The 26573-nt window shown below is 40.0% G+C and overlaps 1 protein-coding gene across 2 annotated transcripts in view; it reads left to right on the top strand.

Moving 5' to 3' along the window:
* The window catches only part of LOC149149548 (arginyl-tRNA--protein transferase 2-like), a 111597-nt gene that overhangs the window by 38949 nt on the left and 46075 nt on the right, over positions 1 to 26573 (top strand). The window contains exons 3-5 of one of the 2 annotated variants that reach the window (XM_089438308.1): positions 16626 to 16776; positions 16982 to 18190; positions 18327 to 18377. In XM_089438308.1, the coding sequence (XP_089294434.1) occupies positions 16626 to 16776; positions 16982 to 18190; positions 18327 to 18377 (1411 nt within the window). The remainder of the gene's footprint in view (positions 1 to 16625; positions 16777 to 16981; positions 18191 to 18326; positions 18378 to 26573) is intronic. The other variant, XM_089438309.1, reaches the window with a different exon arrangement.

The following is a 26573-nucleotide window of genomic DNA, read 5'->3' as shown; positions in this document are numbered from 1 at the left end:
GGTGAGAAGTCAATAAACTAGTCACACCTGTGAGAGAAATGGCGTGATGCACCAGAGTCAATGTATCAGGTTGAAGATGGGGCATGATTTGAAGATTTTTTAGCCATAAAGGCGTAAAAGGCAGATTCTGTCTGCTCGGATTGTTTTGCAACATTCGCTGCCTGATGGGGCCCTCCCTGTTTCTTCTGTTCAGAAGCAATCCTCTGTCGGCAATCTTTCTTCATGTGGCTGAATTTGTGACAATAATTACACTGCACATTTTTCTTCCTAGCGGGATCAAAAAAATGCGAAGAACCTTTCTGCTGAAAGGACTGATATTTGGCAGCAAAAGCATTTTCTGAGGAGGCTGATGAAGCACCACTACCAAACTGTTGTTTCCAACGATCCTGCTGCATGAGTTTGGTGCATAACTCCGGAAACGTCAGATCAACATTAGTGGAGGTAATGTTGAGTGTTTCTATGAAGTGCTCATAAGATTTTGGTAGACTTTTCAGAGTGATGACTACCATATCTTTTTCCTCCATGGTTTGACCAATGGCTTCGAGCTGATCTCGAATGTCTTTAATCCTGTTAAGATGTTCCTGTAAAGACATACGTTCGTCCATCATGATGGAGAACAACTGATTCTTGAGAAAGAAAGCTTTGCTCTTGTCGGATGTCTTGTGTAATTCCTTCAAATGTTGCCAGATTTCAGTAGCTGTCTTGCCGGAAGGAATCTGCGGTAACTGATCATCAGTCACAAAGAGTTTTAGAAGCGTAACAACCTCTCGATTTCGATCATCAAACTTATCTTGATCGGTACCAGCTATACCAGGACAGAGCTCTTTGTTCAGAATGAGTTGGTCAAGATGCCTATATTCAAAAATGGTCAACATTCTCTGTTTCCAGATGTTATAATTTGTGCCATTAAAGAACTGATTGGCTTCCAACATTAGATTGGTTAGCGAGGCCATCTGCATGTTTCCCAAGACATGGAAAACAACAAAGGAGTCTGGCACAGATTTCAATGCAGATGCCGGCTGATCTGGACAAAATCTGACAGGGGCTTATGTAATAGAAATAGAACCAGAAATTGTAATATTTATGGACAGATGATACCTGTATCACGCCAAAAAAAATCCACGGCCCCTCCTTGGTTTGCTCAATGGTTGCTGTTAAATAATGCGTATTGCTTTGCGTTGTGCTGATTGGGATATAGGTGGGGACATATGCTGCTACAGGAATGCCAAGTTCCAGCTAACTCTTGCTCAGGTACAGAAAAAACAGCGCAAAACTTTACTCCAACAATAGGACTGAACACGTCCCTCTACTAATTGGCAGAAATGTGCAAACACTGTTACGACTGATAATAATGGCGATGACCCTCGTGTTGATAACGTTGCACGCAGCCGTCGCGCGATCCTAGCCGTCATTCCGTCAATCACACGCAACTAATGGTCAATCTAGCCATCACTCTGTCCTGTTGTCGCCGTTGCTTCCGCAGGCCACACAGAGAGATTTCACCAGCGGTAAGAAAAAATTTCTCCAGCTCAGGTAGAGACAGAGGGGATCAAGAAACAGTGCCGTTTGAACGACAATAGTGACCAACTAGAAGATTAGTTGGCGCTGTTCGTTCTCATGAAATTTTCAAAGGGTTCTGTTTCTTCTTGGCTAACACGAAATGGCTACTGTAGCTTCTGCAAAGAGTAATGTCTTGAAATCGATAGTTCCAGCCGTCAAGAAATGCCTGTTGCCTTCGGCCCGTCCAGGGGATTCCATTGCCTCTGTAATGTGCCGGGGCTTGTCAACGGAGGCAGTGAAATACAGGCCTGAGGACGATTCGTCGATTCAAGATGACAGAGAAAGGTGTCAGGCTCCGAAAATCCGCCGCGGGGGTTGGAATTTGGCCTCAATCAACTGTTCGATAACCCTTTCCTCGCAGCTTCTTGTGGGACAGAGGGAAAGTCCGCCTGCGTCGGGATCAGATGATTGGCTTACCCTCAAACAATCACCCAAAGTTTTGAGATATTGCCTTCAATTAACGGAGCGTCGGCCTTTGAACTTTGGAGGAGCAGCACCATGAACAACACGAGGAGGAAGAACAACGTCATTCATCAGAGAGAACTTAGTATGGGTCATCACTGGCCAGTAACCACTATTTATCGAGAACGCTGATACACCGAACTCTTGTGTCTTTGGCTTCACTGAGGGGTTTCCATATGATTTGAGAATTGAGAAAACGTCAGATCAAAACCCTTATATAACCAAATCCAAAAAACTCAAAGATCATCACTGGAAAAATCAAAAAACTGCGGCGCAGAAATTGTGACACCCAGTAAAAGAAAAATTCAGATTCCTAGAGAGCAATTTCGAAATGAAACACCAAATTTTTCAAACAATGAAAAATTATTTCGAAAGAAATACCAAAGCTCTGATACCATAATCAATGAATGAATTGAATTGATTTACATGAGCAAATGAAGCTCAATAGGTAATATAGAGATATTTACAGAAATAGAAACATCAAGTTTCTATTAGGAAATAGAAACAACCAGTTTCTTCTGAGAAACTGCTAAAAAGATAAAAATAGAAACAACTAATAAGAATGAGCATTAAACACTAAATAACATTATTCTAATAGACATTAATATAGCACGTGGGCAAAAGCCAAGCATGAGCTCTACCCCTTACTATCGCCATCACCCTGGTTCTTTGGGCCCCATGAGTGCCCCTACTTTATTAAGGAAGCCATGCACATCGCAAACGTTGGTGGGCGATGAATTGCCCCACCTTAAGGGGGTAATAACTGCGTACGTCATACGCAACATGCTCTCATCTCCTACAGCCCGAGTAGTAATACAAAGAAAAATCAAGAAAAGGCAAAAGGCAAGTAAAGGGGTGGAAAAACAAAGGCTGGGGTAACTCATGCATCTACGATTGTTGCCTCCTACCTCTATACACCTGATATGTGGACATCCCTCATCATTGCCACCCTTGAACCCACGACATTTGGCCTTCAGACCTTCGTGTCCCCATCCATTCATCATCAACCATATGACACCTATCAAATGAAGGATATACCAAGGAACTATCATTCCCCTTAGGGGTTGGGAACACCTAATAGGGCCGTTTATTAGCCACTCCTACTTAGGAAGGTAACACTATTGTGAGCTTGAAGCTCTAAATTTGGAAGGGAAACCCATTATGAAGTCTCAATCATGCCCTTGATAAACAAGTTTGGTTCACTTAGATGCATTAATGAATTATTGTACCTGATGGTGAGGATGCACATTGGACATTATATGTAATTGGCAAGTGGTTCATCATGGGTTGGGCAACTTAATTGGGGCCCAAGTCTAACAAAGGGTCATATTGACACCCCCAGGGGAAGTGTTGAGAGCCATAAGACTCCCATCATGTGTAGAGCATCATTTCACACCATGGGCAGCCTCAACACCTTCAACAATTTGTTTATTGCCCCACATTATTCACGAGATGATGCACTTGGACTAGTGTGCCCAACTGACGTACCATATGGAGTGGTAGCTGATCCAAGGCCCAGAGGAGGTTTGTCTCACCCTTGAGACATGGGAGGGCAAGCACCATCATCAAAGCCCTTATTTGGAGCATCATATAGGCTATTCTATCATCAAGAGACCCATGAGATCAACATTTGTGCCCCAAACCCACTTTGGGGCCCCACATGATGACTTGCATGAAAAATTAGGGGTCATCCCTTTGTGATTTATGGAGCCCTCTCTCACATCCTGGCACCTAGAGGACTCAACATGGCCCTCCAATGACCTTGCATCAACATGACATCATCAACTCGGCTTGGGTGGCTTGTGACCAAGGCATATATCTTGTTCATTATTATAATATTTTGGGGGCTACTAGGCTAAATTCGATTTAGGAGGAATCATATAAATATAACTTAGGTTCATTTGTGAGAGATCATGATCACACTTGGATTCGTTCTCTTGTAAAGAACTCACACTTTTTCTTTGGAGCTATTGGAGACTCTTTTATTGCATTTTGATGCATGGAGATGATTCACACTTTTTCTTTGGAGCTTCTCCTTGAATAGCGGATGGATATATTGCATGCCTCTTTGTAAGTGTCTAATGTTGATGAAGTTTTCTTTGAACTTGTTTAATGTATGGAATTGCTATTCTAGAATATGCTAAATTTGTGCCCTAATTGTTGAAGATTAATTTTGGAAAGCTTTTCTAGTAGAGTATCTCATATGTTATTCAGTAAAAGGCACGTAATGAATGTTGCTAGTGAATGAATATCTTTGAATTCTTCATGAAACTCCATTATCTCTTGAAGAGGGTAAATGTTTGAAGTTGGTACCTAGGGCATCGATTTCGAGCCTCCTTGGAAGACGTTTTATCTCATCTTAAGCATATCAAGACTCCATTGCCCAAAGCACTACGCACTAGTCCAAGGTATTTGGTGATCAAACTTCTCTGTCTCCATAATTCCTCTTTCTAAATTTTTTGCCCCCTTTCTCTTGGACGGCTAGACTTGGGCGTCGAGTGAAATTGATTGGAGAGTACATTAATGAATCCCAAGGGCTTAAGCTTCAAGCCTAGGGTCTTGCCTACAAGACCTCAAGGTTTTGGTTGGCATCTCTTAAGTTTTCACCCATAAAATCTTGTGCTCTAGGTGTGCCCTAAGAGGGAAACCCTAGCTTGTATTTCCTTGGCTTAGGGGCTTCTTTGAGGGTTGTATGAGCATACTACTCGAAGAAGTAGATCATAAGAAACCGTTTCTGATACTTGTCTTGGTCTCGGGAGTACCTTGACCAAGAAAATTCATGAAACCCTAGATCTAGCACAAGCCCTTTCTAGGTTTCTTGTAGGAAGCAAAGTTCCTTTAGAAGCAATATACCATAACCTGGGGCTTTCCTCAAGAGATCCTAATCCATCACCTTGCACCATAAACCATAAAACATTTATCAAAGGTGATTATCTACCTACTGGGACTCCTACCATCGGTGAAAGTTTGTAAAGAGCAATGGACATTGACTTTGGTGACAATAGGTCATTGTCCTATTGTTATCACATAGTCTAGCTCTCCATCCTTTAGAATTTTCCTCTTTAGGCCTTGCTAGTTTGTGTGGTAACATTTTTGGTGCCATTATCGGGGAGGAACGAGGTCTACCTCCTTGGTCAAATCTTTGAAGATGTGGCTCTTTCAACGACAATATAAATCCTCTTCTGGCGACTCCTAAATTGCTTGGATTATGAAGATCACGAAGAAAAGATAGCTCCCGTAATTAGAGCTGTTGCTAGGAAAGCTGGCGAGCTTGATAGATCTACTTCAAGAAATCCAACACCTGTTGCAAGGCAACTTTTCCTTGGCATCATGAATACTAGCACCAACCAAAATCAAAACCAAACATTCCAACTTAGAAAATGGAACGTAGCACCTTTCAAACCTTTAAATTTCACCGCTTTCCTTGATGCTCCCCATTCATTACTTGAAAGGCATCGTGAGTGGCTACCCAAGTTCCAAGGGAAGGGTAATATCACTACTAATAGACATGTGAATAATTTCCTTTGGGCCATCTTCCCTAAAATGATTGAGCATGAAGATACTGTAATGATGTTATTTGCTTTGACAATTGAGGGAGATGTGAGAGATTGGTACACTAGCCTACCTCCAGGGAGTGTGACAAGTATTGACCAACTTGAAGACCTCTTTAGGAAAAGATGGGCCATTGATGCTGATGGAGATATTGCCACTGAGAAGTTCTACCGTATGCAAAAGGGACCAAATGAAGATGTTAAAACTTTCATCCAAATACTCGATAGGGTTATTTGGGAAATTCTTGATAGTCTTGAGCCTACCGATGCCCAAATCCTAGACAAGTTCATCAAGGCAATCCAAGGCCATCTAACATACCAACTTAGAGATAAGAAGCCTAAAACTCTTGCTGAAGCAAAGGAGATGGCCATTGAAATTGAACAAAATCTAAATGTTGCCCATATTGAGATGTTCAATTTCCCTAGAGCTAAAGTTGAAGTCAAGAAAGTCAAATCTAAAGATCAGATAAGATCATTGGTCACTTTGTGCAAAAATGTTGAAAAACTATCTGATGACATGAATACTAGGGATAAGGTGTATATGAATAAGTTCATTGTTCTAGAAAGAGGATAGAGAACCACTTTCCCCTCCAAGAACAAAAATAAGGTCTTTGTTAAAAAGAACAAGGAGGGTTGACCAACTCAACAAAGTGTCCCTAATACCTTGGCTCCAACCAATGTGGTGGAACAAAAAGACTGATCTTTCGAAGAATATCAAAGTGATAGTTCTAGTGAAGAGAGTGAAGATGAGGAGGGTAGTGAACAAATGAATGTGGTTGGTGAATCCCAAGCTTTCAACATCATATTAGGTGGTACATATACCCATTTGCAAATCAACGAAGTAAAACTTAAAGAAGAACCAAGTGATACTGTGTTGAATACAGAGAATAGCGAGAGATTCAAAGGGGTGCAATACTACAGGAAGAATGACAAAGAAGCCTCTTCAAGCTCTAAGCCATCAAAGGAAATGGATCTTCCTCCAAAGGAACCCCCAAAGAAGGATCCTCCTAAGAAAGATAACATAAAAAAGTATCCTCCTAAAAGGGAGCCCAAACCCAAGATCAAAGAAGTTGAGTTAGACATTGATGCAGGCGCTACCATAAGTAAATTTAGTATGCAAGTTCCTATAAAGGAGATTGTAAAGATCCCATCCCAAAGAAGGCAAGTGAAGAAAACCCTAGGGGTTGATGAGGATGACCCACCTATTATGTTGCAAAATATTCATTTCACTAGGACTAATCCTGGCCATGACCCATTCCTACTGACCCTAGCGATAAACTATATTCTTCTTCATAATTGTATGCTAGATTCTGGGGCTTCCGCAAATATTATGCCATTAAAGGTCATGAAGCAACTTAAATTGAACATCACTCAACCCTATAAGAATGTATGTGGTTTTGATTCTAGGTCCATTCCCGTCCATGGCCTTATTAAAGATCTCAAGGTAGCTTTGGCTGTTAGTGAGGATATTTTTGTGCTTATGGACATAGTTGTTATTGACATACCTGGCATGGGGGGAATGTTGTTATCTAGAAAATGGGTTGCTTCTGTGGGTGGACAACTTCAAATGGATTTATCTTATGCAACCATCCGTCAACCCGACAGGACCTTGTTCATTCTCTATAAGGAGCTTCAATTTCTGAAGCATGTGAGGATCTTGGCCTTCTCCCATATCCGGGTAAGCCCCCTTATCTCAAGGATTCAAATGTCATTTCCCTTCATTCTTCCCAAGAAATATGTCTCCTTAAAAGGCCTAACCCTAAAGAGAATAAGCCTAAAAAGAAGTGGGTGCCAAAACCAAAGGAGGAATTTAAGATTGGGGAAGTAGTGTTGGTTGAGAAAAACCCCGTGCCCGTCAATATCCATGGTAAGGTTGGCAAAGGGTACTATTACATAGCTAGACTTGATGGTGAGCTTTGGCCTAATCCCGTCAAGGCTAGTCACATCACCCCTTTCCTGGATACTTGACATTGTATATTATGCATGTTAGAGTAGGATGCATTGCATATTGATTTTGCATAGCTACTATCATCATATCATGTTCTCATGCTAGAATAGATGTATTTAGACTAGACTTGCATCTTAGAATAAATTTTCTTTTCTGTATGGTTTTATTATTTGATGAAAACATGGGCGATAAAAGTACGCCCAGGACACATGCTTCCAACATTGTTTGTGATGTGTAGGATATAGGTCTGTGGTCCCAGAGGATTGTTGGTGTTCTCATGAATTCCCCGTTCGAGTACATTGATGGTGCACTCTACAGAGAGCTTATGTCCCAGTTGGATCCCACTGTTGCCCACCAAAAGTAGGTGACCCCGTAGGAGAATTTTTCTCTTAGATATCTCTTCAGCATGCTGCTAGCAACCCCTGACAACAACTGGTGTAGTCGAGACACTGTGCCATTTGATCCTCGCTCCTTTCATCAATCATATGTTCCCTCACTCATCTGTTGAGAGCATAAGTTTGAAGGTGGGAAATCTAATCCAAAAGGTGTGTCTTTCATTGTGCAATTGGGTGCTTATGCTTGTTTTTCCTTGGGCATCCTGGGAATGGATTATTGGGTGACTTGGAAGAAGGATGGGTTTTGATCGTGGTTTTGTTCCCTCACCTTAAATGGGGGGTTAATCCTCAATCTTAGTCCCTTGGGATCCCACATATTGACCAATGGTTTCATGAAGGGCACTACTTGGGAAAACCCAATTTTGGTTGCGTGGTCCCAATTTCCCATTCCACATGTTTCATTCTCTTTTGTACATGACAAGCCCTATTTCATCATTATCCTTCTTTGGGTCCACAAGGCACTGGCACATCTCCTCCCCTTGTCCACATGTCTGGATCGGGCCTGGAAACGTTGCCCTTGAGGTTGATGTAGCTAAAAGAAAGTTAAAAGCATATCATGGCCACAAGCACGAACAAAAGAAAAAGAACATCATAAAATGCAAAAGATACCCCATACATTAATATATCACGTGGGCAAAAGCCAAGCATAAGCTCTACCCATTACAATGGCCATTACCCTGGTTCCTAGGAGCTAGGGCCCCATGAGTGCCCCTACATCATTAAGGAACCCATGCATGTCCCAATCCCTAGTGGGCGATGAACTGCCCCACCTTAAGGGGGTAATAACTGCTTACATCATACACAACATGCTCTCATCTCTTGGATCCCCAAGCATTAATACAAAGAAAAATCAAGGAAACGCAAAAGACAAGTAAAGAGGGGTGGAAAAGCAAAGGTTGGGGTAACTCATGCATCCACAATTTCTCCCTCCTACCTCTATACAACCCTAGGTCGTACTGATCGGTTCTGCTGGTTTCGGTACAGTTCCGATAAAATTGGTCAAAGCTATGCTTCCAGAAGATGCTAACAACGTTACAGTAAAAAGAAAGAGGATCATCCATAGTTCAACTATGGGGAATAGGGGAGGTGAAGAAGAACCAAATGCTAAATATCTCTTGCAAGTGATGATTCAAGGACAATAACAAATACCCAATTTGCTAGCCCAAGCACAACAACAGATGACACAACTCATTACCCAAGCTTTGGGAAATCTAAACAACATCCACAACAATACTGCTAATGTGTGTAATAGGGCTATGTTGAGGGAAGTAGTAGCCACAATCCTGGATTTTTTGCACAATACAACACAAGGCCAACCGATGGAAGTAATCATAGACCCTTACTTAGTTTTTGGACAATTAAGCAACAACCAACCAAGGAACAACAAGAAAAAATGACTTTACAAAGTATTTACGAGAATATGGGACTTTGGGAGAAGATGTTCGAGCGCACATGACGTTCAACAAATACAACAACATTAAGTACATGAGCAAGCCCAAGGCACAACAAAATCATGATCTAATGTGCAAGATGGGGAAGTTGTACATTCCCTCCTTCGATGGATCAACCAAAAGTTTAGCTAGGGCTTGGGTACAAAAGTTGGATACCTATTTCAGTGTTAATCCCTTGTAGGAACCAAACACTATCCAATTTACCACACTACATTTGGAAGGGGAGGCACATGGATGGTGGTATCCGTTGAAAATGTAACTAGTATCAGTCTTGTTAAATTTGACAACTAGGGCCAAAATCCACCTTGGACAACTCATATGATGAAGCTGATACTTTTATTGGATTCCTCTTTCCGAGAGGTGTAGGATCGATCTAAAGATCATCTCATTCTGACATGTACAAATGGAATTATGAATTTATTTCGTTTATGGACAAATTGTCAAGGTCGACCAACAAACTAAAGTAGGCTAAAAAGCCCAAAAGACATGTCTTTTCATCCTCAAAGTTGCATATAACTAAAAGGTGCATCTACCTCATTTGGACATCATTCATTCTCACACATATATCTCTCTCCTCATCTGATTAGGTCGTACAACTTGAGGACAACCTTCTTCTCCTCCACACGTGCGAAGAGTTGACTGCGATTTTCTTTTTCCTGCATTGACCAAGTTGCAGGAAGTTTGACCAACGTTGACCTTGTTTGACTGCGAATTTTGTGGAATTATTTTTGTTTGGGCAGGTCACATTTTTGGGCATAGAAATAGAGGCATTTTGTGCTGTTTGACTAACGTTTACTGTAGGTTTGACTCTGCGTTGTCTGAGTTTGAATTATATTTTCGGGACTGTTTTGGGCTGATTCAGACTATCCCTGGAGGCCGAGTTGACTGGGTTTGACCGAGCTGATTTGGGGGAAGATTTCTGCTAAGTTGACCAACATTGACTTTCTTGTTAGGGCATCCTGTTGACTGCAATTGGACTGGACAGATTTGATTGTAGTTGGGAAAGTGAATTTTGTATATTATACTCACTCTCTCTGCTGAACTTTTGAAGAATAATAAGAAGACTTGATCAAAGGGTTTCCCCACATTGGGGTTTTTCCCTGGCAGCTGCCAAATATTGTATCCTCGTGTTGGCTTGTCTTCAGCTTTTTATTTATGTTCTATCTGCATCTACTGTCATGTTAATGTGATTGCTAATCTGGAAATTGACATTGGGCTAATAAGGAAAATTGAAGTAAATTTCTCTTAAGCATAGAACATACCATTGCTATCTTGAATTAACAAGTCTTCATGATTGTTGTCTAGCTTATGACATGGCATAATTCCTATGTATTTGTAAAAAGAAGAAAATAAAATTTATTGTAAAGAAAAAATAAAATTATTATTTTATAAGCATGGGTTTCATGCTCAATTTATTATATTTCTAGGTCAAAGCACCCATTGTGTGCTTCTAGGGTTTGTGTCATGAGTCATTGTCCTTGTCATCTTGTATTAGACCCTTCTTGGGCTTATTGTATCAAAGAAGAAATTTATTTTTGTGTCAAAAATGTAATTTGTGCCTCCACCAAGTTGGCCTCAAGAATTGTCAAGTTAGCCTCATGAAGGGAACTTGACCTCACAGAACCACTATATATAAGTTATGACTTCGACCTATTGTGGCATCCAAGCAAGGAAGTTCGATCTGCAATCAAAAGAGTTGTGAAGAAGTGAAGAAGGCTTGAAGAAGAAGGAAAAACCCTAGCAAAGAAAGGAGGAACCCTAGCGAAGGAGATAAGCTCATTTTTCGCTTGTTTTCTCTCACACTTGGGAGATTCTAAGTTGCAGGAAGGGTTGAAAATTGTAGGTCTGTAGGAGAGGCTGAAATTTTGATGCAGGAGGGCTGAAATATGTGATTGAAGCAGTTTTTGAAGAAGGTTGACTTTTGTTGATTAGAAGCAAACTTTGTCATCTTGAAAGGAATTTGTTGGGAGGCTACGTGGTGGATTGGAGGAGGTCTTATTGTTGGTCAAAGGGTCTTGGTGGTCTCACTTGATTTGGTTCTAAAGGAAGAGGAGAATTTTGGGTTTTCACCTAGAAGAGGGGTTTTGCCATGGCGCAGAGCCTACATCTTGTGTCCTTTTTGTTTTTGATCTTCATGCATTTGGTAGTTGCTTGATGATAAGAAGATAAAAGAAGACATAAAAGAAGATAATAAGAATACAAAGAAATCACAAGTAATTATCAAGATAAGAAATTTTTTCTACCTTTCTGATTTTCTAATAGTACCATGGATTGGTCACCTTAGGGCACTCCAACATGACGTCTTATGTGTACTTCACAAAAAGATTGATACAACATTTTGATCAAAATGATCTTGAGATACATTTTAAGGAGTTGGCACAAATCAAACGGACTAGAACACCAGAGGCTTTTCTCGCAGAATTCGAACGAATAATAGACATGGTCATAGACATCTCGGAGCAGAGGTTGGTCATGCTCTTTCTAGAAGGTCTAGCTAAACCATTGCATGGGTGTGTCAAGGCTTTCAAACTGTCCACATTGCAAGAGGTCATCACTAAGACTTGAGATATGGGAGATGCAACACCAAAAGTGAAGACTCCACCCATACCACAAATCCCTATGAAAGACAAGGCTAGGGAAAGGGAGAGATTCATTACATAGAAGTAGTTTTCGATAGCGACAATGAAAATGATACAACAGAGGCACCAAGCAAGGAGCCTAGCATTTCTGAAGAAGCACCATCCCTAGAAGAGGCTAAGGGAGATAACAAGCCATGTCCGAGAATTGAAGCAGGTACTATTGCCACTCTCTCAGGAGTCCCCTAAATATCACACCTTCAAAATCAAGGGTGTCATACGAGGACAACGAATCATAGCATTGATTGATGGTGGAGCAACATACAACTTCATTGATGCAACCATGGTGGTAAGGAGAGGCATCCCTACCTAGGAATTTGAAGGTTTCAAAGTGAGGGCAACTGATGGGCATAATATGACATGCACACAGGTAGTTCCACGTTTGAGCATCACATTAGGTAATTGTACATGCATTGATGATTTTTATGTGATAGAATTGGCTAATACTAATGTGGTGGTGTTGGGAGCACAATGGTTGTACTCACTAGGAAGATTTGTAATGAACTACCAAGTGATGGAAGTGGAATTCCGAGACCCAAATGGCAGCAAGGTACTAAGTCATATGAACAATGGTGGCCCCCAAATTGTATCGGCCAAGCAAATGGAGGTCATACCTAAGCGGGGGGGAGTAATTTGTGTGGCAACTTGTAGGAGTACAATCCCTAGATCATCAAGTAACAACTTGCAACCTTGAGATGGGATGTAAAGAGAACGTTGAACATGACATATTTACATTCTTGAGAGATTGGAGAGCCCACCTCTTAGTAGAGTACTCCAAAAATAAGTTTGCCTGTGAATTGTTGGACAGACTCATCCATGATGATAGGTACAAGTTAGAAAATGAGATCATCTTCTATGAAGATCAGCTATATTTTATCCCCGAATCTACACTCAGGGAAAAGCTCATTAGGCTTACACATGACAAGCCAGCTGAAGTCACATTGAAGCCTCACCCTCCAATCAGGAACTGCACAAATATGGAGCAGACATTTAACAAAGGCAGGCTAAAGACTGGTGAAAAGGAAGTCAATCAGATTGCAGCAACAAATTCTCCTGAGGTTCATGACAGTCTTATAAAAAGGGGAACACAAGACATGTTAATTGTAAGAAGCACTATAAAAAGCATGGAAAGAGGTATGTGGTAACAAAATATCATAAACGTGAAGTTTTATCTCTACATATTTTCTATCTTCAGCCACTGCTTACAAGGTTTGGTATATGAGTGTGAAGCTGACCCTCTTAATTTTCCAGGAGGACCTCATGCTTGAGCTAAGAGCCAAATTCTGTTATGCCATCTTTGCTGCTCTTAATACTTACAGTGTTACTACAGTCCCTTCGCTGCAAAATATATTGGGATAACACAAGTTACAAAAAGGGGAGAGCTGGAAGTGTTTTTCAGTTTACTTCAAATTGGGAAAAATGTCATGACTGCACTACACACTGCCAAATCACTCTTACCATGGTCAAGTGATTGCAAAGTTGCATGGAGCTGTATTGTCATTGATCCCTCACAGGTTGATGGGCCTTGCACTTGCGCAAAGAAGAGGTTATTAAACGGCCAACCATGCATAGAAGACAACACATTAAAAGATGGAAAGGGGTCCCCTCCGAATGAAGTGAAGACAGCAGAAAAATATGGACAGCCTCTGTAGTTTATTGTAAGATTATTACCACTAAAAGGGGGATCAATTTCGTTCATGCTTTTTCTAAAGTTATTGGAGTCTGCTACTACGGTGAGAGGAGAAACTTCAGCTGACATAGAACTTACGTCAGTAGAAACACACACCTATACTTTTCGCCCAGAACTCACCTATGATTTGGAAGGTATAAGCAACAATTATTGCATGATGACATCGTCAATCAGCAATATGATTATTGGGGTGCAGGAAGAAAAAGGGGGTGCCGATATGGCAGCAATAAGGACTGAAGGAACTCTTTTATTCTTAAAAATTGAAGAAACAATCATGCAACACCTAGACTTGCAATTGCCTGAGGACAAGCAATGTTGAGAGGGGGGGACCATAATGTCCCCTATTGACTAATTTTCCATGGAAACACGAAGCAGCCTATCCAACCCCATAGGCTATACTTATTGATAAAGGGGAAAACCCAAGTATCCAATGTTTGCGGAAACATTGGGTAAATTTTGCGGTAGATGGGGCAAAAAGTCCAAATTGGGGGTTGCATTTGCAACCCCTCATATTTGAGAAAACCCCATGAGGAAACCTACAAATAAAGGAGTTAGAATCACTTTTCATCATTGATTTGGATTGGATATCTTTGTTTTCTTGAGCTGATGCTCGAAGTGTTTTAAGACCCCTTCTTCTTGAATAGTTTCGGTGGAACTGGAAGTGATCCCACCCTAGCTAATCCTTTGTCTAGTTTCAGTGGAGCTGATCCCACCCTACCTAGACACGTATTTTCCTTGTTCGAGTACAACATTTTCTTGGAGCAGTTCTGGTTTGATTTTGGCACATTGAGATGTCCTCTGTTCAACTTGGAAGATTCGGTCTGAGGCTTGCTAGGGACAGTAGTATCTGCGGCTTGCTTGGAGGACAAATCTGAGAACAGCAAAAGCAAATTGAGGATAGTGAGGTCCTAATTTCGGGAACACAACTTTCCCCTGTTAATTGCCTGTTCTTCCATTGAATAAGGGTTCAGTCTGTGGTCAGTTGAAGGCCAGAAGAGATTCATTCTGTGGCTTAAGTAGGAGGCTGTCTGAATTTTGTGAAAAGACAGCAGAGGCTTAGTTGAGACTCATTCCAGGCATCACTACAATAAGCAGAATAGCCGAGTCAACTAAGGCCTGTTCTCAAGATAATGAAGTATACTCGGCCCTTCTAGGGCTGAGGTCAGCCACGGTAAGGTAACCCTACCCAAGGACGAATGTGGAATTCTGGAATCTGGTGGTTACGATCCCAAGGATATCATTGCGACGATATTCAGGAGTTGAGTGTCCAACGATCTAAGCCAGAAATCAGCCTTTTGGGCTGCATCTACTGCAGTTTCAGCCACCAGTCCGTGGGGCATTCCTGAGGCCAGCCATTATATCTTCAGGTCTGTGGGCATCTCCAGGACAAACTGGACCTTGATGCAGTAATGTACAGTAGATAGTAAAGTAGTAAGTAGCACTTAGATTGGACAATATAGCAAAGTACAGTTGCATATTGATTTGTTAGCTTGTGACATTGCAAACAGTACTGGTGGAATTCCTGGTTGGATACAATCTCTGTTTTGTTGGGCAGTCAGCCCGAAGTCAATTTGTTTCCATTGAAGAACTATATTGCTGTTGAAGATATTACTCGCTGTTGGAAATATTGATGTTATTCAACGATGCCTACTGTTAAATAAATAAACGTGAAGTTTTATCATATAATATTCTGTTTGATTGGAACCCTAGGAACCCTACGGGCTAAAATTACACTAGGACATTACATTCTCCGCATATGTAGACAGCTAGAAACTTCTTATCAGAATATCAGAAGAAGGTAGCAAGTGACCATCCACTTCCAGACTCCTGGTATAAACAATGATATATCACATGGCCCTCTTTATATATGGCAGATCAGAGGGAAAACATTAGACACTAATGCAGGAGCAGCGAGGAAGTTAATATTTGTTTATAACGTATAATCAAAATGCAAATACATAAATCAATTAGATTCCACCCCTGGATTTACCCTTCTCTCGATACTCTCTTTCAATTAGATCAGTGGGTTGTACCTATCAGACTTATCAACCAGATCTGGTTATGTGCCTTTAAGGGTGAGCAGAGAGGGTTAACAAGCAGATCTTGATCATCTATGATTTACAGTCTATGAACTATATATTTTGAAAAGTTTTTATTACTATTTAGTTTTGATTGTTACATATGAGCAAATTAAATGGTTTCATAATAAATTAAATCTCAAGCATAAGTACTTAGCATTCAGTCTTGATGGACTTCATTAATGCTTTTATAATAGTTTGTTGAACATATCAGGCTTTTTGGAACTTGGAGGTGAATTGTTTACTGTGTCTATAGAGTTTAAGGGAGATGCATACATTGTGATTCACCATGGTTGATGGTTGGTGATTGAATAACATTATGGATAATTGTTATATGACTGAATTAATCTACTCTGCTGTCCAAACTATTCTATACATATAAATATCAAAGCTACATTGTCCTGAATGTGGCACTTTGCTTGCTGCTGTTATACTTGTAATTTTTGAAGTTTCTTATTCCCAGAACCATTATTGAATCCAGAAATTGCATTATCAAACAATCTGTGAGGCTTCATACCTTAAATTACAAGGAACACTTTATAGGCGTGGTTTTGTTTCTAGAAGAAAATGTCTCCTAAACATGGACTGTCAAGTGTTTTTGAGTTCCTAGCTGTTCAGGCATGAAGGCATTGAAGCTTAAATATTATGGTGAGGTCAAAATTTGTGCTTCTTGAAATGGAGCTCTGGCACTATTTTTCCTTTTAATTTACATTATGATATGTGAAACATATTCAATATGAAATTGCATGATACAGAAACAATTAAAATTTTATGGTTTGTTTGATTGCCACCATCTTTATGAAATTTAAAATGCATTTTCATATCACATTGTTCAATCAAACCTGTCTATATAGACCTTCTTGACCGTGGCTGGAGAAGATCTGGAAAGCTTCTTTACAAACCTGAAATGGAAAGAACATGCTGCCCCTCTTACACTATTCGTCTCAAGGTAGATGCGTTTGTTCCAACAAAAGAGCAAAAACGTGTCCAGCGGCGGATTCAGAGGTATATTTGAAGTTTACAAGGTTACATGCAAGATTCATTTTAAAGTAAATCCACAGTTATAATGTTCCTGAGACTAGTTTAGTGAGATACTACTGCTTTGTATAGCATTCTTTTTCCTTTCCAACCATGTTGATATTGTTGACTATCATAGAACTTGTCCTGTTTACTGCCAAATAAAATAATTTGTGATAACTAAATCTTGCAGGTATTTGGATGGCACTTATGATGGATCCAGGACTGTAGGAAATATACAAAAGGAAGATAACGTTAACTCTAGAAGGTTATCTAGCTCTATGGAAAATATGTTTGCAACTATAGAAGTGCCAGAGATTTCTGCATCTAGTAAGGCATCATGTAATACTGGAAATTCAAAGACAGCTGAAGTGGATGGTACTGCAAAAATAATATCAAGCAAAATTGATGATGCTGTCAAGGTTTGTGTTGAAATTGGAGAATTACCTGCTGACATTATCTTTCCCCGAGCAGCTGTGAAAATAGTGGCAGCTGATATGAAGAAAAAATTGAAGGGAGTTTGTAGAGACTTAGAATACACAAGCAGTGTTTCATTTCAAATTGCAGCTATTGTGAAGCGCAAGCTGGTGATAGGAAACACAAAGAGTGCATGTGACATTTCACTAGAAGTCAAAAGTCACAAAGAAACATCACTTGGCGTTTCTCCCATAGTAATAGCAGAGAAATTAGCTTCCAAGCTAGAAATGTCTGAAGGACTTTTAGGTTTACATGTAAAAGCCTGTAATGGCCATCTCAATTTCATGTCCCTCAATGGACCAGAAAATTCAGTGCAGAACTCTCATGGTGAAGCTTTTCCAGTGAAGGAATGTGATATATTATCTACAAGGAAAACTGGAGGTGATTGTAAAAGAGACAAAGCTCTTGATAATAATAAAAATCATCAGCATCATGAAAAACACAAGCTGGAAATCCGTATGAAAAGATCAGTATTTGATCGTGAAGAGTTTGCCTTGTACAAGAAGTATCAAATGAGGGTGCATAATGATAAACCAGAGGAAGTCCATAGAAGTTCTTACATAAGATTCCTTGTAGAAACCCCTCTCATTTTTGTTCCACCAGGGAATGACAACCTCACTCCTCCCTGTGGCTTTGGCTCATTTCACCAGCAGTATTTGATTGATGGCAAATTGGTTGCTGTTGGTGTGGTTGATATATTACCAAGATGCCTTTCAAGTAAGTACATGTTTTGGGATCCAGATTTGGCTTTTTTATCACTTGGGAAATATTCGGCGCTAGAGGAAATAAAATGGGTGCAAGAGGCACAAAAGCACTGCCCCACTCTTCAGTACTATTATCTTGGTTACTACATTCATTCTTGTCCAAAAATGAGATACAAGGCAGCATATCATCCTTCAGAACTTCTATGTCCTGTGCGCTACCAGTAAGTTCACTCAATTTGGTGCTAACAATTTATACTTTATCTGTTATTGTTCTTTCCCATCTGATGCTTTTGAAGTGCACTATTATCTGTGATCTTGGATATACACACATATATAATTATAAACATCTTTTTCCAGAATAAATCATTTGCATTTCATGCAGGATGGAACAATCCAGTTATGCCTTGTGTAAGTATTTCATACTTAAAGGTAGCTTTCCACTAAAAAGGGAGATTGAGTCTGATTATTTTTATCAGTAGCTAAAATCACACAAAAGATATCCTTTGATAAACATCAACTTCTGCTTTGAGTGAACATTTTCATGCTTCTATTATAAAACTTTAAATAAGAGAGAATGCGTTTGGATCTATGCTTTTGGGAGTGCAAAGCACCAATTTTCAAAAGCTTCCAGGAGCATTATATATATATATAGTGTGTGTGTGTGTGCCATTGTGAAATGCATATCTCAAAGAGACCCATTAGTTTTCTGTCATTTAAAGGATGGTACCCAGGATAAACTAGATTCTTCATGGCTCAAGGCCTATAAGATAGATAAGATAAGATAATTATATTAATGTCCAAAAAATGACTACAAAAGTAGGTCAATGGGTCTGAAGAGTGCAACCAGTGTTAATACAAAGTAGGAGTGCAAGCAACTCGTAGAAATGTCAAAAGTAATATAAAGAAAAAAACCTACAAAGATATAATGTCTAAACATATGTATAAATGTATAAAACTGTGACAAAACCACGGTGTTATAAAATACCAAGTGAGTTTGGGCAACTTAAGAACCTGTCAGGAGAGAGAGTGTGAGAGATCAGATGATGAAGCTGATGATGTCAAGATCTCCCAAGTCTAATGGCCCAAGTTGAAGGGGGAGAATAAGGCACTAGCTTGTTGTCTGAGTCCTCTAGAAACATTGGGGGGTGTGGTTGTATGATCTGGGGGGTGTACGAGTGAGGGATACTCCTAACATCTGAGGTTGGAAGAAGGAAACTCCGAATGGATCTTTGGTTGCTTGTCTGGGGTTGGGAGACAGTTTGACGGGCGGGAGGTACTCTACTCTGTGACTGCTTGGCGCTGATTTCTCTGGCACTTTGAGAATGTGTGGCTTGCTATATGGACCAATATAGATGAGCTACTCTCGATAAGAACAATTGGCCTCCCTAAGGTGGAGGGGGAGGAGAAACTTGGGGTCTCAACATTATGTTGTGTGGTGCAAAGTGGAAGTCTGCCTACCATTTGTTGCTTTGATCTGATAGGTCAATAGGGAAGTATCAGGTGATCATTCTGGTCATCTCAAGGCAAGGCATGGTTTGCAGGAGCTAAGATTTGTGGCAAAATATTTCTCTATTGAAGAGGGCTAAGCATCTCTAGTCTTGATACAAAGAGATAGTAGAGAGGGAGCTCCCTGAGTCCCTATAAAGGCAATGATAGTGTCCTTAGGATTGGGGACACTATAAACTAAGGTGCATCTCTGTCTTCGGCTCCTAAAGGTGGCACACATGTTAGATCCTATCAAATTGAGGTATATGGTGGTTTGTCTCTATCTAGAGTCAACAAGAATTGATCCGAAGCTGTCCCAAAGGGATACTGAGGGAGTGCATTCATGTATAAGGGGGGTGAACGATGATGTCATCATGCAATTCTAAAAATTGCTCTAGGGTGGTCCCTCGACACTGATCCATTTGCTACTGAAAACTGTGGGCCCCTATAGCAAGGGTGATGTTCCAACTGATGTTGCTCCTCTTCCATGGATCTTGCCCGATTCTTTGTAACTCTAGTGACTAATGTTCAAGGTCTCCCCACTTCTTTCCTAGAGGTATAGCTGCAGACAATGCGAATTAGTCCTCCAACCTATTGGACAAATTATTGATCTCCGTCGAAGCTGTTGCCTGCTCCTACTTCTCCTTCTTGTCCTTCTTCTTCAGACACTGGGCATTGTAGTGACCAAATTGACCACATCTGAAACACTTGATCCTCGACAAATCTTTTTCTTTTCTTCAGCTTTTGAGCCTTGTCCCTGACTGGGATGTTTTTTTGCCTTCCCCTTTAATGCAAGGGATACATTCTCTGCATCTTTCACACTCTTCGTTCCTTTCCTGCTGCTACTTGTAATATTCCTAATTGAAATTTACAGTAAAATACCAAAGACATGCACTAGCTACAACATAAGAACAACCATATAATTCTAAAAACACATGCAGCAACAAATTAAAACTCCATTGGGCAACAACAATGATTCTGAGCCATTTTATTGATAAACCATGGAATTTGATTACAATGGGAATGGAAAGTGTGCACCTGAGCTTGATATGGAAGAAAGCAAATACCCAGGTGAGAATAGCTGGAAATATCCTCCCAAAATGGCTCCTCAAGGTTATACGTTTTACCTAAAAATTCTGCAAAATTAGGAGTATACTCCTTGAGATCAGCCCAACAAAACCCATAAAGGATTTGGGCTAATTCCGATCTCTCGGAATTACCCAAATTTGGTGCTATGCCCTCCCTAGCAGGTTTCTGCGTCCCTGATAACCAAAAGTGATGAATATGCCACTTATTCCTCCTGAAAAAGCTGTAGGAATGCCCTGAAAATTCCCTCCGGAATAATTGAGTGAATTCCCTTCCAAAATCTGACACAAGTGGGATGAATCCAGCCCCACAAATTTTGCCCAAAAACACTACCACCTAGGCCCTAAAATGGTGAGTTCAACTCTCTCAAAAGAAACAACTCCAGGCCTTGAAATTCCCCACAATTGTTGGTCCAACCTGAGTGAAATTTTTGCTAATTGTTGGCCCTTGAATCTCCCTCAACTCAGTGGTACAACTTTGCTCCTGCATCCTCTTGGAAGTTCGAATTGGCTGAATCAGTTGACTTGGCTATCAACACAAGCAAACTCTCAAGTTAGATGAATGAACAAGGAACCACAAAAATGAGCTTGCCTTTGCCTTTTGTAGCTGCTCTCCTCTTCCTCATCTGGTCCCCAACAAATCAAGCCCCCTCCATGTAGGTTGAATTCCTCCTAAAGGTTCAATTTCCCCTTTGGTGTGGCCCCCATAACTCACCCTTTTAATTTTTGACCCACTTTGCCTAAGTTGCCTTCTTTTCCTTTGCAAAATTTAATTCCCAAGCCTTCTAACCCAAACACCTAAGTCCAAATGCCAAAATAATTGAGTAGGAAACAAAACTGCAAAATTGGGGATACTCCTTAGATAAATTTAATTATTGGGGACATGACAGTCCTCCCCTCCCAAATGTTGCTTGCCCTCAAGCAACTGAAGTGCCGGATGCTGCAAAATTTGTTCTCCTTCCCATGTGGCATCCTCTTCCGGTAAATCCTTCCATCTCACCAGGTACTCTTTGATAGTTCTACTCCTGAGCCTCCTTTCCCTCTCTTGCAAGATGGTCTCCAGTGTCAAAACCAAATGCCCCTCATCATCTAGAGGTGGTAGCTGTCACATGCTGTCCTAGAGCCTTCTTCAGGCAAGAAACATGGAAGACGTTGTGCACTTTGCTCCCGGTTGGAAGCTCCAACTCATACACTACCTCACCTACCCTCCTGGTCACCTTGTATAGCTCGTAAAAATGAGGCTTGAGATTTTCCGCTCCCTTTTGCTTGATTGTAGGTTGGTTATAAGGATGCAACCTCAAAAATACCAAGTCACCCACCTCAAACTGCCTCTCCACTCGACCCCTGTCTGCATACAATTTTTGTTGGTTTTGGGCAGTCTGTAAATTATCCTTAAGAGCTCTAAGGATATCTTGGCTTTCCTGCATCCAATCCTTTGCCCCTGGGGCCCTGCTGTCTCCAAAGATCACATCAACAAATGTTAGTGCATCATAACCGTAAAGAGCATAGAAGGGCATCATACCTATGGACATATGGTACATGGTGTTGTAGCAGTACTCCCCGAGGTACAACCACTTCACCCATGCTCTTTGCTGCCCAGTCACATAGTTGCGTAGGTAGCCCTCCAGCCATTTCTTCATGACCTCTGTCTGGTTGTCTTTCTGAGGATGGTAACTTGTACTAGGTGTGAGCTCAGTACCCACTAAGCAAAGAAGCTCCTGCCAGACTCTATAGGTATGGCTATAACCATTTTTGCATACGTCTTCAAACCATGCTCATCTAGCAGGAAGCCTTTCTGGCTTTTGAGATACAATAGTTTGACGCTCCATCTAGCCTATCCTGATCTGGAAGTCCTGTTGAGGCCATTTCTGCAAAACTCAAAACTAAGAAAATAAACAGGAATCTCCTCCCTTTTTTGCTTGGTTGTCTGCTCTGCTACTCACACTACCTCTTGAAATGCGCATATCTGCCTGCTGCTCCTCCTACAATGGAAATTTTGGATTTCCTCCAGAAAACTGAATCTAGAAACCCTAAAAGAAAATATGGAAATTCCTTTGTGTGTGCTTTTCTCTCTTCCATCCAGTGCTGATTTGCTACTGCAAAACTGCTCAATGAAATCTATGATCTGCTCATCGGAATTGCTTCCTGGGAATACCACTGCCTGCAAATTACTACAATCGAGGCCTTCAAAATGTTTTGTTGCTTGCAAACTGAAAACCGAACCTTGCCTCAACTAATTCGCACTCCTGGTTGGCCTTTGTGTAGACCAAGAAACTTTTCCTAGAGACTCCCTCTGAAGCTACAAATTTCTTCTTCGCTACTGAGCTCTTGCTCTGTCTTCAACACTGAAAAATATTCTTCTAACTAATTACTATTAAGTGCAGTTTATTTGCTACGCCAAACAACGAATAAAATCACAATTGAATTTTCACCAAAATTAGATATGTTGCGGAAACAAAAAAGGAACTGAGAAATAGAGCTCACACATAATAAAATTGACATCATTATTTTTGGACAAAAGTCATTGGAAAAACCCAATGTGGGAAAACCAGTGCAACAGATGAGGGTTTTATTAGTATTCTTCAACAACAAAAATTTGAGTACAATTACTGGATGCCAAACTGGCTATCCTCTCCTAAGAAATCATTGGAAAAATTATTAAGGGAAATTTCCCCTTCTCCACAAGCAATTCGACAACAATATGCCCACTCAAACTGGCTATCCAAGACCCCTAGGTAGGCCTTTGTGCAGATGTTGCGCAGTCCCTCACACACACACTCCTTGGACCTGCTTGTGAATGAGACGTCCTGCCTGCTGCTCTTGTAAGTGATTCTCCGACTCTCTAGAAAATTATCTCGGTCTTCAGCACTTGAATCAACTTTCTCTGAAGCTAAATCGAATTGCCCTTTGACGCTGCGTGCGCAGTCCCCGCGCAACCTCATTGAGGCATAATTCTGCCTTTCTCTGCCCCTTGTTCCGACATTTGAAAACTCCATCGAAACACACTGCTGTTGCTCCTCACTCTTTGCTTCTGATCTCTGATTCGAATTCTATTCCTGGCTGAATCTCTGCTCTTTTGGAAATTCGATTTGCCTAGGTCACCCACTCACTCGATGTATCTTCTCCATCCCTATCATCTCGCTCTTATAGTCTCTCATTGGTGAACCAACGACCATGATTAGATCTCCATCAACGACTAAGATCATCTCAAACTCAATTTGTGTGAGTTTCTAGAGAATTTTCACTTTTCTCAATTAATTCCGTTTAATTAATTGATTTCTCTAAGTTAAGACTTAGGAATTTTTTAATTATTGATCAATTAATTTAATTGAGCTGTCTTTGGGTGTTTTCTCCTGAAACCTTTTCTGGGTTTTGGAGAACTTGCTAAGTCACATGACACGGGGACACGGGACACGCATGATACACAAATTTGAGAGTCTGACACAGGGCTCGTAGACCCCCAGAATAGGACATGTAGGACACTTTATGTATATATATAATTAGTACTAAATAGATATTTCCTATTTGTACAAATTCTCTGATGATACAAATTCATACATATAGATTCTTTATTGTAAATTTGTAACATTATGCATACAAATACAATTGTGACAGATTCATCAATGATCCAATACGAGAAAGACAAGAAATTAACAATAAAATGCAATTTTCTCATTAAGTTATCAAATTCAAAATGTGTTACATAGGTACTGAGCCCTAAGGACTCCTGTCTAGGAATGCCGATGACAAATAGAAATAGCAAATAGAAAACAACTACAAGGTAGTAGGCAACTTATCAATCACCATCATTAAAATCAACATCACAATCATGGTCACCACTACTCTCCCTTGCATCCTACTCTTTTATATCCAATGTAATCTCTGCCTCTGTTGGTGTGGAGGATGACCCCTCAAGAGTATCACCATCATAAAAAGTGACAGGCTCTAGCATTGGCTCACTAATATCCAAGTTGCCATTGCCAACTCAACATTGCTATCCAGATTCCAAACCCATATCATCAGGAAACACGCTCCTAAACCCTTTGTTACTCGCTCTTGCACACCCACAGCAAGAGAGACACATTACAATGAAGAGAAAGCGGCCCAAATTGGGCTTTTAAAGAGTTGCGACACACTTTTCAAGAGAGACATGTTGCACACATTTTGTCACAGTTTCAAGGAAGCAGTTGTGCCAATTTGTTTTAAAAGATCAGAATTATCAGCCAACAACTTATTATGTCATTGTAAACCCATTTTGCAAATTTGTAATGTAAATGATGCTAGCACGACCGTTTAATTATGTAACAACCTATGTTAGCGTATTATTTTGGCGACGAATTTCATCCTTGGAGGTTTTTCATCTCACTGATTATCTATGTTTCTAAACACGAATGATCGGCAAAGTTTCTCCCTCCAGTCTCAACCCCAAAGCTAGGGTGGAATTTATCGACAAAGTCTTAGGTGAGTCCTGGCGTTTTAGTCGAGTCTAGTGTAAAAGTGATTTGGGAATAATTTAAGCTATTTGGCTAAATTATATTGTGTGGCAGCATTGGGTAAATAATATGAGGGTCTCTAACGAACGGGTATTCCCCCTTTGAGAGTTGAATTATTGTAATATCTGATGTAAAAAATATTGAAGTGTATGGTCCCTCATACTTAGACTTCATGGCTAAAATATTTGAGGGTGGAAAAATAATTAATCCCCTCTTGTGTCAGTTAATTAATTTTTTGGCAATAATAAACTTAAATCCTAAGTCAGAAAATTAATTAATTTAGAGTCAAAATTAAAATGTTAGAGAAATTAATTTCTCAAAATGGAAAAATTCGTGGGTCTAAAAAAAGTTAATTTTTGGAGGTCCTTCAGGAAGGGAATATTGGAAATTTCAAGAAAATTTGGACCTTTGGACCTTGGTGGTTAAGTCAAAGTCAATTTTTTGAGGAAATTAGTTCAAAATAATTTTTTTTGAACTAATAAAAAGTGGATTTTATAAGAAATTTGAAAATTCCTCAAAAATAAATATTTTCAATGCCAAAAATTAAAAGTTGATCAAGGATTTATCAATGGTCGAGATTATTTAGACAAGGATCAAGTCAACTAGTTGTTATTTTCCACTTGGAGGGATTTCTCTATAAATATAAGGCATTTTGCTTCTATTCTTCATGATGATAGTTACTCTGGTCTAAATATAACTTTTTAATGCTGGTGTGAAGCCACTTTTTTGCTGGAAACATTTGAACTCTATAATAAATGACTTTCGGGTTCAGTTCATGGTGTCTTTGTTTCATTGATTTGTGGTACGTGCTATGTATGTGCTTTCTTATATTGTGTTTCAATATCATATAATTGTTATTTCATTTGTAGATGATAGGAACATTCTATTGGTAAGTTTTGGGTTTATCTTAGGTGATTCGATTCATTGTATGAGCTAACAATTTTCTCTTAAGAAATATATAGAGTTTGAAGGTTCCCAACCCTTGGGCTCCAAGTTCACAGACTGTGGGCAAAAGTTGACTTTGTTTGGGCACCAAGAATTTTATGTGGGTTTCTTACTTCGCTAAGGTTGTGGCTAACACCTATTTTTTGAAATACATCAAGCTATTGTCATTATCATAAGAAATTTACTCTTCAAAAATTCTCTCAAGCATTGTACATTTGTAAAAATATTTTTGCAAAATAATTTTTCGTAAATTAATTTTCTAACCATTGTATTTTAAATTCTAATCCATTTTAATTTTTGTATAGTATTTGGGGTTTTGAAATTGAAATTGAAATTTTTATTTTTCATTGGGTATTTGGGTTTCTATTCTAAATTTGTTTCAGGATTGAGGAAGAAATTGACATTGGACACCCCTCAGAAACCCTAACGTATAGGGTTTCTTATTTTCAAATTGGGGAAGAAACCCATTTTCTGAAGGCGCTAGCCCTTACCCAACCTAAAATGCTAGTGTTTGAGACTTATTTTGCAAGCATTAAGAAGGCCATAAGCCCTACAAGGGTTTCTTCAAGGGATTGACATTTTATCTCTAACAATTT

This window comes from Pinus tabuliformis, chromosome 9 (assembly GCF_031772625.1).
Source record: "Pinus tabuliformis cultivar Carrire ecotype Pingquan chromosome 9, CPIR1, whole genome shotgun sequence".
NCBI classification, from domain to species: domain Eukaryota; kingdom Viridiplantae; phylum Streptophyta; class Pinopsida; order Pinales; family Pinaceae; genus Pinus; species Pinus tabuliformis.
This window is presented reverse-complemented; position numbering and strand designations above follow the sequence as displayed.